At 35.0% G+C, this 17,845-nt stretch overlaps 1 protein-coding gene across 4 annotated transcripts in view; it reads right to left on the minus strand.

The window, feature by feature from the left end:
* Window positions 1-602: 602 nt before the first annotated feature.
* TNFRSF19 (TNF receptor superfamily member 19) overlaps window positions 603-17,845 on the minus strand; it is a 57,526-nt gene continuing 40,283 nt past the window's right edge. For all 4 annotated transcript variants that reach the window (XM_058018473.1, XM_058018474.1, XM_058018475.1 and 1 more), the window contains 5 exons: window positions 10,037-10,201; window positions 8,651-8,776; window positions 7,746-7,848; window positions 5,317-5,717; window positions 603-2,903 (listed from right to left, as the gene is read on the minus strand). In XM_058018473.1, the coding sequence (XP_057874456.1) occupies window positions 5,324-5,717; window positions 7,746-7,848; window positions 8,651-8,776; window positions 10,037-10,201 (788 nt within the window). In that variant the 3' untranslated portion in view covers window positions 603-2,903; window positions 5,317-5,323. The remainder of the gene's footprint in view (window positions 2,904-5,316; window positions 5,718-7,745; window positions 7,849-8,650; window positions 8,777-10,036; window positions 10,202-17,845) is intronic.

Consider the following 17,845-nt stretch of genomic DNA (forward strand, 5'->3'; position numbering starts at 1 on the left):
CCCCCAAAAATCACACACTCCAGACAAGCACCCTGGCTTTATGTTATCTGCAATCCCTATCTGGATTCAGTTTCCAGTCACCACTTATGGCTTTATCATAAGGACCAATTTTATGCAATTATCAAATTACTCTTTCTTCTCAGTCTTCTATTCTTGTCAGACTGTGCCATTCCTTTCTCATTAATTTAAATTTGGGCCATGGCTCCAAAAATATAGCTCCTCTCATTATTTGCTTATCTGTCTTGTCTGAAACAACCTAGTGGTGTGGAGCACCAGGTTCTCTTTTCTAAGACACTGTAAAGAAAGCAATTTGACTTTCCCCCCCACCTCTTTTCCCTCCCCCTTTCTTGAGAAGCAGAATTTTTAAACAGTTTGGAAACACTATGATTTTAAGCATTGATATTAATTTTCTGCTTCTTCAGGATCCTTCTGCTTGAAGAATGATGTTACTGCTCAACTGCAAACATCTCAAGACAAAGACACACCAAATTCTACCATAACCTTAATGTAATTACCCCATTATGGAATTCTAAAAGAACTAGAAGAATTCATCACTAAATTTGTACAGAAAGCTATTATTAATTTGAGGTAAACAAACCAAGACTGGTTCATGTAACATTTTATTCACAAGTAGAAAAAGTATTACAAAACAATTTATACAAGGTTTTAATTTACATTTGTTAAAGGAGTATTTAAAACAGCACTGTAAGTCCCTAGACATGACATGTGGGCAGTCTAAATGCAGTGATAGTGGATGTTTTCTATTGGCATGTACAACATTGCTTGCCACAGGCAATATACAAAAGACCAATTTGGTTAAATTAAGGAAAAAAGTATATACAAAATATACACATATATCTAAAAAACACTCTCTTAATTTTTTCCTCCCAATTTTCTCTCAAGCTTTCACTCTTTAAAAAAAAAAAAAAAAAGAAGAGTATCTTTTTCTAGGGTTGCTGGATAAGAACAATTATACAAATTTTAAATTCCAATGGGAAAACATACTGCGGCAGATGCTGGCAAAATTTTTGAACATTGCTTTTGCAAGAACTGTTATTAGTGAAAAGTTAAATCTCTGTATGTTCTGGAAATATTTTGCCATATACTGAAATGCACATTGGATTTTTTTCTATTTACAAAGTATATACAAAGAAGCACACATCTCTTCATGCACATGTAGTGAAAAATAATGTTTTGTAACTTCTTAAATGTATGAAAGTATACAAAGAAATTATTGAAAACTACTCATATATAAATATATATGTGAAAGTATTTATCTGAGTAATTGTACTGTAGAACTGCTTATTATTCCATCAGTGACCAAAAGGTGGTATCTATTACTTCAAACACCAAACCCAACAACAGCCAGAAAATCACTTGGGTAACTTGTTCACATTGGTTTGAATTTGGGAAGTATTATTCGTGGCTTTTGCACTAAGGAATAATGTCAGTCGTGAAGAGCTGGAGCATCTCTCTGCCATGGCTGCCTGTACTGTTTTTAGATATTTTTGTGCAGGTCCAACCTTCCTCTGTGTGCTTCAAAGCAGAAGTCTTTTTCCATAATGGATTCTGAATGCTGTCTCAACATTTCCATTGCCACACAAACCATGTGTGGAAAGATGAGTAATATTTCTTGCCAATTTGTTGGCATCTGTTTTGCTGATTGCTTTGCTTTAGTCAAGGCACATTGGGTACTTTAAGGAATAATTGCTAGAGTTCATCACAGACAAGTGTGAGCCTGTTGAGTGTCATGAATCAGTGGAGGTTACTGACATTATTCACAGAAGCAAAAACTATTTTAGGGTTGAAAATGGCTGAAAAAAATGATATTAAGGGATGTGATAAAGCAAACCACTTTGCTTTTTATGCTTCTTATGTTTTGTGTGCAAAATTTGAATTTGAGGCAGTACTACAGTGAGAAGGACAGAGGGTCTTGAATGAAAGTGACTTCTAAATGAATGAATGAGTTCACCACAGAGATTGACCCTTAAAAATAATGCACGAATAAAAAAATCTTTGTAACAGTCTCACTGTATAAATACTTTCATGGCACACCTGCTATAGTCTGACATTTTGATCTGACCATTGATTACAATTATTTCGACATTCAAAATTATATGCTATAACAAGAAGTGCTGTATTCCAATACTGAGACTACTAATTAAACACAATGTCCTTATCTATATGTCTGACCTTCATTAAACTAAATCTACTTTAAAGCTAATCTCCTGCTACACTTAACAGAACAATGCCACCTCCCAAAAATGTAATATAATTGGATGGAGGGGACTTCAACCACACATACTGTAACATGCTAATTCTCTAACTCCCCAAACTAGCTTATTGACTATAGTGTAATACATAATAAAAGCTTCAGTTTATTAATAGGTGATCCTTTTATAAACAGAAATGGATTTATTTTTACAAATTTTATGTCCTTCAATAGCAGGAATACTATTTAAAATCAGAACCAGCAGAAAAAAAAATCCTAAAGCATGCACAAATCTGCAGGCAGAGTAACTGGCACCATATTGTCCCACATCTTCTGACACCTGTAGCCATATCTGAGACCCCCCCTAAACACTGAAGTATTTTTATTTCTTACTTTATTTACATATACTATTAAGCTTACTCCATTAGACCTTTTGAGACTCTGAGGAAATAGAAATAGATTGGAAAGGTCATAAATCCACTTTCAGGGTCCTCACAGGATGCTCCTTGAAGTTTAACTTCACAGCTGTTACAGCTCAGACACAACTGCTCAGAAGGTGTGAAATGATGCCATTTTTTTCCAGCTGGATTGGAAACCATGCAACACTGAAGACCTGACTATGTTTGATGAGAATCAGCAGGGGAGTGTAAGGGAAGCATTCAGCTTTAGTGCTGAGAAACAGCTCCAGTCCCTAAAACAAAGTGAAAGAAGAGTGGTTACATAAACCCATTAGAAACCTGTATGCACTTCTGTGTTTGACTAAACACTAAAAGAGTAGAGGTATACTTACTGCTTGCTGTAAAATTCACCTAAACCTGAAGATTAAACCTGTATTAAAACCCACATTAAAAAGCTTAGAATTGTGTGTACATATATAAGATATGCTATGTTCTGATTTTGTGTTGTTCTTTTGAAATATAATAATAAAATATTGACCTATGAAAGACTGTAATACATCAGGCAGTACAAAGACCATCCTTGCCTCAAAATATTTCAAAAAGACATGAAAGAAAAAGAGCAGATGGGAAAAAATGCTATAGATGGAGATGAACTAATTGTCTTGGAGTTGTACAGCTGGCCAGTGTTCATCCTGAAAGTACATCTCAAGTAAGCCTAGTCCTGGTCTTGTCCTGTGAACACTACTGAAATTCCTCTGCCAAAAATGCACACATAATGATGCACTGTAGAGTCCGAATGGGGAGAAATTAAAAAAATTAATCAGTAGGGTCTATTATAGGAAAAAGAATGAAGAAAAAATTAACCCTCCTGAAGACCTTGATTATTCAAAAGGATACACAAATCTCAGTAGTAATAGAGGACAGCAGAAAACTATCAAAGCATACAGGATTTTGAGATGCTAGAAAAGCTGTCTCCATACACATAGAAATCAGTAAGAAAATTTACAGTTCATACACCGTAACAAGTATAGTGAAATAAAAGCTAATTTTTGTAATCATATTTTGAAATCCTGTGGTTCTTTTGATCTAAGAAAATTCTTAAATAATATTAACTGCATGCCTCTGAAGTTGATGCATGGTTTGGTGGGAAAACACCCACAAATTTCTGATTTTAAAAATCTTGTTAATATGGAAATGTATTCCCTTAAAACATCAGGAACTGCTAGGAACTAGCAGTGCTGAGATCTGAGGTTGTATCCATGTCACTGTCCCCTCCTACACACAGCTACAAGGGTACAGCTGTCACCAAACAATATTGGGCACACACCAAAATGAAGCAGGCAGTGCCCAGCATTGTTACAGACAAAACTTTACACTGTAAATAATACATTGAGAGAAAGATGTGCCACCTGGATAAGGCTGATGCTGTCAGTGACACAGCAGATTTTCAGGTTACAAGTTCCACTGAAGTCAATGGCAAAGCCATTCTAGATTTAGCAGTTCCCTTCCCTTTTCTCCTCTTGACAATGTCACCTAAACAATTAAGGAGTAACAAAGAAACTACTGCACTTATATGCTTTCAGAATATGTGTGGTTCTTGCTAAATACTAATTACTTTCTACTTCAAATTTAGGAATAACATAAAAGTGTTAGTGCAAACCAAATGGAAGAGGATCAAAGGAATGCAGTTTCACTTCTGTAGATGGCCCAAAATGCTGGTAATTACAGATAGCATAATTTTCTTAATTAAATTTGGTGCATTATTAATATTAGTGGCAACTTCTTGTGTTCCTGCCTCTGAGTTCATGCACAGAAGACTTTCTCCTTTTCAGCCACAACCTGCATAGGCCTGGAGTAACAACACCACTTGCCATCAGAACACAGGCCATAATTTGGGATTATGTTTTATTTTTGTGCATGCTCAATATAAATTTCACAGATCAGTTATTTGAGGCCCCAGATTACTTCCAAAAGTAGAAAATTCAATTCTAAAAGTACGGAGCACAGGTAATATTAAAAAAGATATACGGATGAAGCAGCAGCAATGTGACTTTTTGCAACAGTTCCATTGTTACATAGTTGAGACAATTGTTTATCACCTCTTTGCATTTTAACCTCAGACCTGCATTTTCTCTGAGCTTTTATACATGAAGTTGCAATTTATGGACTAATTTACATTTTAACTGATGACACGGGAATATAAATGGCATTATAAGGCATTTGAGATTCCCATGTGTTTCTAGTACTACTGCAGTAACTCCACAGAAAGGCTTTGTAAATATTTTAAATGAACACTTGTATGTCTTTTATGCTTTGTTTGCAATAAGCAAAGCCAATTCCTCAGTTCTCACTCATAAACAAAGGCTAGCCTCACACGATGATTTGGTCACAAGGCTATTAAACTGAATTTTTCTCTTAAAATTTAATGAAAAAAATCCTTGATAAAAGCTGACTGATGTACAGACTTACCCCTGTATTCTGAATAATATTTCAACACCACAGTTTGTGTAATTACACCTTTCAAATTTAGTTAATTATTTAAAAATGTGAAACTGCTGGATCTCTTGTAGAGGTTTAATTTATTTCAGCAATAGCTAGGTGTAACCTATGGAGAAATATAATCCTAGAACTTCTACAATTCTGTATTTATCTAGCTCTACATGCCTGGAGCACTTATTCTCATTTCTTTGTAGTTATGTTTTTTACCTCTTTATCAGTCCGTAGAGTCATTTGTTGTTCCATTACACTTTGTCTTTGGCTGGCTTTCAGCAGTCACCGAGTTCTGAAGTGATGAAACTTCTGTGCATGTTCTATGTTCGGAGATTTCAAAGGACTTTGCAACATTTCCATCAAGAGACTTAGCTGGAAGAAGTACTTCACTTGGTTCCTGTTTATTATCCAATTCAACGGCGGCTGCATTTTCAGTCTCAGGGCTGCAGGATTTTGCAGATCCTCCAGCCAGTTCTGAATATGATTCACAGATAGAAATGCTGTCACAACAAGCTGAGTTTTGCATAAGAGGCCAAGCATCTGGAATGTCTCCACAGGCAGAGTGTGAAAGAGAACCAAGGAAAGCAGGAATCATTTCTCCAACAGAATCAGCAGCTCTGCAGAAGGATAAAAGGCACATGACTTACAAACCATTCCAGAAAATATTATCAGTATTTTAATTACTGATCATTTGTAATAGGTATTTCAAGACGGTTTAACAGGGTTATATGAATACTCTAAAGACATCCTGTACAAAGTAATTCTATGGAGAAGGAATACAGTCTGTTCCTTGGCAGGAAATGACAAAAGCTCTGGTGACCAATACTCTGGATGGTGAATCCAGGATTCCACAAAACGTGAACTACAGTTGGAGCTGTTTAGGGTCAGAAATATGACAAAAAATAATATAGTAGTGTTCAGGTATAAACACTGTCACAAAGAAGAACTTTTTTTTTCTCAGTGCATGGATATGGGAGTATTAAGACAAGATGTAACAGGCTTAAAATGCAGCAACAAAGATGGTTGGGCAGAGTCTAGAATCTTCAACACTGAGGGGGTTTGGTTGGTTTGGTTTTTTAATTCCCCTAATTGTAGACAGACAAATATCTAATGGAAGCAAAAGAAGTAAAGTTGCTTCAGAATGGGAGAATGGAATAGGCAACAAGGCTTCTTGAAACTGTATTTGCTTTAAACCTGAAAACGTATACACTTTAGATTTTTCAGTTTGTTCTGTCTAGCCTTCAAAATGCGAAAAGTTTTTCTTCTATTCTCTTTTACGTGTAAAGGACATAATGTTAAAGAAGAGCAAGCATTATTTTCTTTTTATGGAAAATAGAAGAAAGTATAAGTGGAAACAGTATTATCTACCTCAAGCGTATTTAAAGTGCATGATAATAGTGACATGTGCCAAACACTGTTGAAAATCCAGTAGTGTTTTTCACTATATATACACCAAAAAAAGTATTAACAAAGCCAGGAAGTTACAACAATGTTTTATTTCCAAAAACTGTCTGCAGATTTTTAAAAATGCAAGGGCTATGTTAATATGCAGTATGACAAAACTCGTCCCATATTAACACACCTAGAACAGTTTTTAAATAGCTTTACTCATTTCCAAAACATGACACTTTAATAGCTTTAATACACACACAAAGCATTTTCAGAGATGAGGCCAAAAGTCAGGACATTGCACCACAATTGAAGGAAATACATTATTCTGGCAAAGGAAATTGGCACAATCTCCATTTCTACTGGAAGGAACCACAGGATCTTTGATGTCCACATAGCATGGATATTACAGTTATTTTTAAAGCCTTAACCAAAAGATTCCTCAAAAAGTACACAACTCTCAATTTGTCAGCTTTGGTGGTATACAAGGATGACTCAAGCTTGTTGGTATTTAAACAAGTTGTTATAGAGAACTTAGATATTTGTACTTATGTCGCTAAGTCACCTTGCACAAACAATACTTATGAAGAAGCCGCCTCTACATTTTTAGTAACATGTGGCCATAAGAACAAAACAGCTGAAGACCAATTTAAACCTTATATGGAAAATCATTCTAGCTAAAAGAAATAAATACATCCTGTATTAAAATCTGTAACCAGGAAACTCTGAAGGACACCATAAATTTTATTTATTTAGCTTGTGGCTCTGCTGTAAAAATAACTACTACTATACTTATACTCAGCTGATTGGGAGAAAATAAAAGCTAAAACCTGCTAGAAATTCAGAAATAATAGATACTTCAAATCCTGCAGTCCTAAAGAGTTCCTTAAAAATAATCTCCATGCCACTTGTGAACTGTACCTTAATCCCCTCAAATTTATGAGTTTATGCAGCAACTTGCTAACCATTAGCAGAAGAGGAGGTGGCTAAAGCCTATAAGGTGCCACAGACTAGAAGGAACATTATCTGCTTGTGAGAGAAGCCACTTCTTCAGAGAAACCATGGATCAAGTCAGCATTTACTAAGTAATACTTAATTTTGTCACCATAAACCTATTCTTGCACAACATGGGATGATATGGGTACAGCTCATCAAAATCCCTCTTCCACTTCAAGCAGCTGTGGTCTCTGTATAAATATTGATTTGACTGCATAAAAATGCTCCATGTTTAATACATATTTGTAAAACTAAGTTACCTTTCATTGAGTGTGGTCTGTGAGTGGAAAGCACAACTGTGACTGCTGTGCTCCATGCTACAGGTTTCATCACAGCACAGTGAGGGAATCAAGTGAACTGGTCCTGAGGAATGAAAATTAATTTTAATAGTGTTAAAACTCTGTATAAACTTAGTCTCCGATCTTTTTCAAACTTGAGTATTAGTTTGTCAGTTACATTATAATACATGAATTGAGGAAATTCAGCAAGAGATTTCTTTCTGTAAAAACATTAAAAAAAAATCTTTATTCCTTTAGAATTGAAATATCTATAAAAGCCAAGTCCTTCCTCTAGTAGTAACATAGAAGCCAGTCATGAGTACCTATTTTTTAAATTAATTTTCTTCTTCTCAGTTGAATATACATAAGTGGAAGCTTTCTGAGTAAAGCTATCAGGACGATATTTAATCCTGTGCTTTTGTGTTAAATTATGTATTTCTTAATTATTCTTATTATTTCTTATTGTCTTATTATTTCTTCTTCTTATTTCCTAATGTCATAACTGCATCTGTTCTGATAAGACTTCACAAAATGACAAGGATTTGAACTGTCCACGTTGTTGTCCACGTTTAGCATTCATACCACATTCTTAGATACTCTCTGGTAAATCCTTCACACTAATTTAAGTCTCAAAGCCATATGCAGTGCTATTTTTATCAGGAATAAATGAGATAGACATTTTAATTTTTTTCAAGTGAAGTCACTGAAATGAATACAGGAAGAAACAAAAAAAAAAAAAAACCCAAATAGCTACTTAAAAATCTTTTCTGCTTATTAAGAAATTAGCCTCTGACAAAGGTTAGTTTGACAGTGTTAGCTCTGCAGGTGAATTGCCACAACTCAAGTGTTAGATAAAATAAAGTCACCTTTCAGCAGACATAACATACCACATGTCTGTGATGCACTTCTTTGGCACTGGCAGCATGTTCTGTGGTCATATTCACTTAGCCGTGGTCTATCAAAACATGATAATTCAGAGCCATTGTAGTGAATGTCTTGTGATCTCAGAGACCCTTTGAACAAAGTGAATAAAAGTCCATGTCAGTAAGTGTTACCCTTTTTCCTGCTCAGAGCCCTCTATCTTTATAAAATGTGTAATGTCATGCTATAAAGTATGTTCATACATTTTCCAGCTGAAAGACCCACAGTGACCATGTGGCTTCCAATAATGTAAACCACAGACTTTGCAACAAAGCCTAGAACAGCTGGTTCAACTGCAGCCTCTTCTAGGAAGACATCTGCTCTCATTTGGATGATTTGAGAGTATATCTTATTCACTGTTACATTTCTGCAGTGTTTAATGATTCTCAGTGATTCCCATCTGAAATTTTCCAGAGTCAGCTTTCAGCCAGTGGGATTTTGTTTATATTATCTTAAAGAGCTTTATACTAACAGCAGACTACCTTTAATCTCTATAATTGTAGGCCAAGGCAAACAAGTTACTGCACTTCACTAAATGATGTCTGAGTTCACTGTGTCAGAATTTCTCAAAACTCATGGGTAAAGCAAATTCTAGGTTAGGAATAATTCTTACAATGCCTGTGAAAATCTCTGTACATTTCTGCTTGTGCTGAGGGCAGCAGCAACATCAACTTAACCAAGATAGTATTCTTGTTTGGCATCCAGGGTTCATTAGATGCTATAAACATATTTTAATAAAAGTTTTATAAAACTATAAATGGGAACTAGAGTGCTTTTCACTTTTTTCTTTCTTAATTTAAATTAAGAGGCAGAAAAATATTTATTATAAAAAAATTACATTGATAAGCTGTTAGGGATTTAAAAGAAATTTACAGATCTGTCTCATGCATTTAATTAATCTTGAATATGCCCATAAAACCAAAATTGTTAAGGACAAATCTCTCATCTACACTGGCCACATTCATTATCTTGATGACCTAATCCGTGTTTCACAATAGTATTTGATGCACAGATCTTCCAAACTGGTATTTCCACATTGACATTGCAACTCCGTAAGGTCCCATCTTGGATCATGACTAGTCCAAATGTATCTGTGCAGCCTCTAGCAGAGTATGGCATGGGGCTGATGTAATTGGAGTATTTCTGGGCATTTACACAGCATTTTCTCAGTAGCAGCTGCAACTTTCAAGTTGGCAAACTTGGATGGAGTCCTGGGCTCTGCTGTATTCACCATCTCAATCTAAACTTGCTGAAATGATGTAGACATTTCATTTCTTTACCTAGAGAGGGATCTGCCAAACTAATACCACTCCATAAGTATTACCAAGAAAGGGTAAAAACTGGAAACTCACAGCTTGGTTTCTTCTCCATGAACTGCCTCTTGCAATAGATAACACAAAGGATGAGAAGAGCCAAGAGCACTGTTGCAAGCGCACTGCAGATAACAGCTGCCAGAGCAGTGTCTCGAGGGCTGGAAGCAGTTGAAGGAATCTTCACAAGATTTACCTTGGTAGTACCTGAAATATAATTAAATAATGATTAAGCCAAACTGCAGACGTTTCCAGAATATAGTCATGTAAATGAAAGTCTGGGAAACAGAAGAAATTTCTGGCATAGAAAAAAAAGAGAATGTTTTTCAAAAAAAGAAAATGTATTTCTATATGCAACATTAGTTGCGCATGTAGATAGATATGATCATCAGCACCTTCAGTATGAAAAGGAGTCTTAGAAAAGATATATTACAAAATGTGCCATAATGAGTGGAGATGCACACCAACACATTCAGAATGTCCATGAGAATGGGAATCAGATCCTCCCTATGAAAACAAGGACATTTGAATGTTTAATGCCACATGAATTTAATATGGAGAACATTTCCTAGGGCAGAGCCGAGAGAGTGATCCACTAGAGGGAGGCACAAATACATGAACTTCCCTTAATAAGGAAACTTTCTGGGCACTGAGACACCCACAGAAGTTCAAATGTCGTCAAAATTATCATCCTACTTTGTTGCATATGTCATCACACCATGGTAATTTCCAAGATCAAACCCAAGATTTCAACTCTGCAAACTCTTTTTCTTCAGTGATTTTTTTTTTAATACTACATAATACCTCTAGTCAACATTCAACAGATTAACTTTATACCCAAATTAGTGAAGACTTAAGCAATGTTTCCAGCTACAAATGTTTTCACCTTTAGGTGGAAGGTGAAAAATATTTTTAAAGGATCAAAACTTTAACTACAAGTGTTGAAACTGTCTTTTGTATTTTAATATTAAATTATTTTTTAAACAATCTATGAATTTTGACAGCCCATCTATTTCAATCTACTGTGAAGTCTTCCTAAATTCAATAAGAAAAAAAAAATAAAACATAAATAACTTCTATGACAGCAAAATTTTAAGAAACCACAAACCATATTTTACTACCTTTTAAAAATAAATTACCGTGCCTATTTACCCCAGAAGATATTTGGTAAAAACCTAAACCTAGAGACTATAATATCCTAAGAAATGGTCCATGCAGTCATAAGTTTAAATTGTGAGATAAATATCTGCCAGAGTATATTAAAACCTCTAATCAAATTGTACATAAATACAATTGTTCAATATCATTACTGCAATTTCATGATGGCAGGAAAGAACATCCTAGCTTAGCTAGTGCAATCAGTGGAACTGTATTACTAAGGAATAATTTTCTGGAATAGTAATGGTATTTCCTCTACACACATCAAACATGGGTACCACAGTGTTTGTGATACTTCATTGCTTTGTTATATAGGGATTGACAAAACCTAGGCATTTTGGAAAATTGACTTAATTCTATGACTTTAAAGCACTTAATGCCAAAGGAAAACGCTATTCCATGAAATAAAGAATCCATAAAATTAAAGAAATAACCCAAAAAATGAATTAAATAAAAACAGTTTCTGCAGCTTACAGTATCATGTAGTTGCTAGTAAATAGGGTAATATAAAAAAGTGGAGAGATCAGATCATGGCCATTATACAGAAGAAAGTTAGTTTAGTTGCTTATTTCCTGATTTCAGCATGAAGATAAACAAGTATCACTGCATTCTCATCTGCTTAAATATTTTCATTTACCTTCAATTTGTACTATTATATTCCACTGCCACATCAAAATCTGAAGAGTAAATTCACAGCAGATCATTTTTACATGCTTTCAACTTGCCTAATCGCACACAGTGAAGCAACTGGGGAAAGTACAACAGAGAGCCACAAAAATGACTGAGGAACTGAAGAGTCTCTCTCTTATGATCAGTTTGAGAGAGCTGGGATGGCTCAAGCTCAAGAAGGCTCAGGGGAACCTCCTCAGTTTGTATAAATCCTTGGAGAGAGCATGCAGACAAGACAGAGCCATGCTCCATTCTCAGTCAGAGCTAAATGCTATGGCCTCTTTTCCAAATCTCCAATATTACTTTTAAAGAAAATGCAATAAGTGTCATAATAATTTGTCATTACTTGAATGCTCTTGGCAGGAGCACCTCAATCTTCCACAGAAAAAACTTTTCACTCAGTTTCTAGGATTCTTGCAGCTGTAGTTTACAGTTTATAGTTTACGCAGACTGAAAAAATTTCTGCATGAAGTTCCAGGATTTTTGTGAGAAGCAGTAAATATATGTAAAAACCTGTCTATATAGCTAGGTGTGCTGGTTTTGGTGTGAAGATCAGACTGTGCTTTGGTATCAGGTTTTCAGTTTTAGTTAACTGCCTGATCTAGTCTTTAGAAGGTTAAAGACAGACTGGAAAAGTATTTAAAAACAAGACAATAAAAAAAGTGATCTGAACATCTTCAAATATTTTTCATATCAATACATCTATTTGTATTAATGTACATAAGAGCACTAAACAGTTCTTAGCAATTAGGCCTTCATAATTTGCAGAAAAAAGAATTATCAATTTTGAAGGGCAAAAAAGAAAAAGAGCACAGGACATGAAGATTCTATGTTTTTGTCTCTGTTCATTTGCTAACAAAATACATCTATTTTCAAGTATGGTTACATATTACATATTCTAGGAAAATATAAATTATATATTTCTTTAACGTCCACCAGCAATATTCAAACTGGAAATGCAGTGATTTCATTTTAAATAGGGATAGCAAAACTGAATTTTTTTTAGCCATCTAGCTATTTAAAATTCATTTTGTTGATTTTTTTTCACTTGAGAAAGCAATTTTCTATTCCTGAGAATGTCTACCACTCATCTTCACCTTCAAAGAACTTTTTGGAATAGCTACTCTGAGCAGTCCATTGTAGTCTAGCTCTAATTATAATGATAGTGATCTTCCCTGCAGAGACCAACATTTCAAAAGTGGATTGCTATTGTAGAAGTGGCCCGTTGGGCATTGCTTTCAGTGTTACTCAGACATGTATGCATTTTCATAAACTCTTTCTTTTCACAGACTTAATGGTCCCACTTCAGTAAAGCAAGGAGTTGCATTTTAAATTTAAACTTGTACTTACTTACATCTATTAGATGATTACATGATTCAATTTAAATATGCAATTAAACACTGTGAACTGGATGGGATACATTCAGAAAGGAGGGAGGAGGTGCACACGGTTTTCTGATTGTGGAAAGCATGTGCATATTATCTGTATTTTATTTAAGAAGTTGATTTCCTTTTTTAAGTCTTAGTTCTAGCATATTCTGAAAATGTGCTAATGTTGAAGGAGAATTGCCCAAAATATCAAACTGTCTGCTGCATAATTTTGAGCAGTAAGCCTAAATACGAATTCTTCCCTTAATTAATCAATATTACATTATAATGGCAGTATATGCAAAGGTGTGGTCCTTAAAAGCAAGTTAAGTTTCTGTTAATCCAAGGCAGTTAAACAGCAGTAACTCAGCTAATATGGAACATATGAATCCCAGCTGTATCACTAAAATCTCTGCCAATAAACAGAATAGCTGAATTTTCGGCCTATTATACCAAACAGCAAGAGACAGGGAAAAATATAAAAATACTTCCTTTGTCACTGATTTCATGTTTGTTTTCTCCATTTTTATTTATTTATTTTTTCAGAACCGTAATTAATTACAGTTGCTACTGGAATCAGCAAGCCTAAAAGAAAGCTTTTTGTCCTAGATCAACCATGTGAAAACAGAACTTGGAATGCTGTATGTTTCTTCCATGGATACAGGAAACATATAGTTTCCTATAAACTAGTAAAGCTGAGGAGGATTAAATGTGGAATATTATGTTTGGGTTTCTTTCTTAACGTGTCCAGTCAATGCTAACCTAAAGAGAGTTTACTCAAAATAACAAAGCTAATCTTTCACTTAAAAAGCAGTAAAATGGTAACATTGTACAGAGTGCCATCTGTTACTATCAGGATTGGAAGTAAGATGCAAAGCTTAAAATGCTGTTAATTCCTGGAATATGGGTATTCCTGGTTGACAGGGGAAAGGAATATTTGCCTATTACAAAAGCTGTTTTCCCATTACCTTTATGTTGAATGGCCCAACTCAGTTGTATCAACCTTAATTTGACAAGAATTAAGGGCTCAGACATACCCTCAAGTTATGTAATTTAACAAGTTACTGCTTGTCAGCTGCACTGCAGTGGCTATCTGTGTGTGTGCCCTTGATCCACGGAAAAGGCAAGGCAGCATAAAGCAATGTGCCTCACTTTGAAATTCCTCCATTTTGAAAAAAAAAAAATTATATTCATTTAAAAGTAAGAAGGCAATATGCTTACCTAGCCCCAAACAAGCAGAAGGATGTTTTATATATCCTTATATATTATATAGACAATTCAGACACTACATGTACAAGATCTGTATACATAGATTAAATACATGTGTTTTATGTACTACTGAGCATCAACATAAATGGAAAGCAAGTTTCCCCAAAAATATCTTTGAGTCTTTACAAAGCAGCAGATTGCCTCCCTTCTCCTGGTCTTTCAAGTAGGAGGTAAGAAACTCTATTAAATTACTGTTGGAGACTGTGGTAAACAGTGGGGACAGAGTCTCCCAACATCTGTAAAAAGACAGCCTTTTGCGTGCACGGCCTACACCCAAAGTTCATCATGTCAAACCACATTTTTCAAATGTGCTCCAAGTGCTGACTACAATTTTTTTCTTTTTGTTAGTTTTATTTTGCTGGTTTTGTTACTTTTTTAATAAATGTACCAAAAAGCCCTGGGGGAGAAAATGACTATTCAAGTATTTATCCATTGTTTGGAAATCCTGAGAAATATGCTTATAAATTAAAATCTTTGAAATTTGATTTATTCATTTCCAAGACCATTTCTCTTGCACTGTGTATTTTCACAAACTCCAGCTGCTGACAGGCTTTTATGTTTAAAATAGTAGAACAATTGCACTGTGTATGTGAATTTAAAATATATATTAACTCCACAGCACTGGATATACACTACAATGTCTGTAAAGCATAGTCAACCTCTGCTACACATTTTTCTTTTAGCAATTCAGAGATGTGAAATCTTGGTATTACCATGGTGATCTAAATTGAGCCACTGTAGGAGCACAAAAGTAACATTGTTTCATACACAAAACTTCCAACTTCAAGAATTGTCTAGCGTGTGAATATAAAAGTCCATGAGAGTAACAGCTCAGACCACTGCTACCCTCAAATAACAAAAACCCAAGAGTAAGAAAAAAAAATCAGAGGAAGTGGGAGGAAATCTGTGTCACCACTGAACTACACATTCTACCCCCCAACATAAGTGGTTATTACTAAGAAAAGACAGATCTCTCCTGCATAAACTGAAAACACCCAGCATGATCTGATGGCACCAAGTCTGTGTTGCTGTTAATGACTGTGGTGGTGTCAACAATTTCCTTTTTGACTTTTGCTTCTAGAAGCCAACTTTACGTTGCTGACAGTTGAGGGTGGGCAACACCTATTTTCTTGAAAATGCAACTTCTTTTTTAGGTGTTTTCATATGTTTATGTCCCATAAAACCTATGTCAGAACATATGAGATTGCTTGATACAGCAGAAAATCTATTTTCTTACATCACCTCTAACTTGTAATTTTAAACACATTCTTTGCCAGATATGTTCTGTGAAATAGAACATGCTATTTTAGGCTTTGTATTTTTTCTTGTTCAAATCCAACTCTAGAATTTATCCACCTCACACAGGCTATGAAAGGTGTTTCATCTTTTCAATAGAAAATGAAAGCAGGAAGTATTTTTTGTATTTTTGCACTCTGTATTCTGTATGTGCAGTCTTATTTAATCTTTAGGACTATCCAGTTAGAGAATAAAATATCCCTGTGCAGAATTTGAGTCAATTCAGTCTGTTTATGACAGTTTCTGCTCTATTCAGTCTCTGTACACACTCTGTTGCTCTCAGTCCCAAAACACTTCCACAAGACATGGCCCATATAAACAGAGGAGTTTGCATTGCTGAAAAGCAAATCATGTTCAGGGGGGCAACTACTGGCATCACCCTTTTGCTAAGGGAGGAGAGGGGAGCCATGAACCCTCAGAATTTACCTGCATATTCACCAGTTAAATGACAATGGCATGCATGTGAACAGAAGAGTCGGCACATCTGAAGGCTGTCTCCTTAGCCCATAGAGAATAACCCGCTTTCATTAATCAAAACTGTAACAGAACATTGTGAATCCCATGCATTCAGGTTACAGATCTGTTCCAAAAGGTTCAGACAAGCTCTTAAAGCTGCTGGCTGATGAGGTTGGATTGGTGCATAGATTGGTTTTCAGTAGGCTGAAATATGAGAGAGTGCAAAGCTCTGTCCTGGGTCCATGGGCAGTCCAGGGCTGGTAGAGCAGCCAAGCCTTCCCCTAGACAGGGAACATACATGCTCTTCCATACACATCTATGTATTTATTTGTCCAAATCCCAGTAAAGCAAGAAATTATATGTAAATCAGTCATAAAAGAGTTTTTGTCCCTCACGGATTCAACAAGAAGTAATTTCTAATACTTTACTTTCTATCCCAAAAACTTCCCTCCTTATCCTCGTTCAGCTGTGGTAACACCCAGGGAGTAAAGCTAAAAATTTCATAATGATTGCAAGACTGTGCCCTAAGTTTGTTGACACAAATTTCCATAAACATCACTATGCAATAAGTATTGCATATGTCTATGCAATACATTTTCAAGAACTATGGCTTTTGTCCTTGCTTAAAAAAGTCTTTGTAAAGGTAACAATACTCAGCTATGCCACTTCACAGAGCAAGCTGCTCTGTCATCACAATAGCAGAGTATACTGGGTTATAATTAATTCATAAAGTTTCTAAAGCTTTAGAAAATAGTGATTATATATTCAAAAACAAATATATCAATAAGTGATACATTAAGAAAAACTACTCTATTTGGATATCAAATTAGGTGCAGGAATAATTTCCTTATTATGGTCAAAAAGCAGCTTCTTGAATTGGCCAAATAAGTCCAGACATCTAGATGTTCCAGCAGCTACCAGAAAATTCAATAAAGTTTTAGTAACTTTACATTGTTGCCTCTTGGCCTAAAATTAAAATCTGAAATAACTGGGAAAGGAAAACAAAATCCTGATAGTTAGAAACAACTTCACTCTTCCAATTCTCTGTAATGTACTAACATTTTTTGCTACCAAATATGAAAAATATAAATGCCAAGGAAATTCTCTGAAGTATTAGAAATCCCATGCAGAAAGAGACTAGTTATTAGATATGAATAATAAAAATCAGTTCTCAAAGAGATCTGGAAATACTTAAGTATGTGCATGTGTGTTCAACACTGGACTATTTATTACATTAAAATTTTAAAAGCTTATTTCCAAATTGAGAGAATATAAGAGGAAAAAAAAAAGAAGACCCACAACTTTCAGATTGCAGATAATTCAGGGTAACCTAAAAGTCAATACATATAAAATATAGATGCCATTGTATTTTGGTATCCATTTTGAAAAGTGACAAAGGGACAAGGCTTAAGTTAACCTGTAAAATCTGTAATTTTAAAATACAAATCTATCTGGGAAGCTAAAGGCCTGTATTAGGTCACATACTTCCCATACCATGTGAAGAAAAGGTTAAATACAGAATAGAATCTGAAATATCTGTCACATGAGTAACACAGTTCCTTATGTCACCATACTCAGCCTATAGATACAGAAACCTGGAGAAGGGTAATGTACTTTGCTCCTCCCATAAATTACT

Source organism: Melospiza georgiana, chromosome 2 (genome assembly GCF_028018845.1).
Source record: "Melospiza georgiana isolate bMelGeo1 chromosome 2, bMelGeo1.pri, whole genome shotgun sequence".
Lineage (NCBI taxonomy): Eukaryota > Metazoa > Chordata > Aves > Passeriformes > Passerellidae > Melospiza > Melospiza georgiana.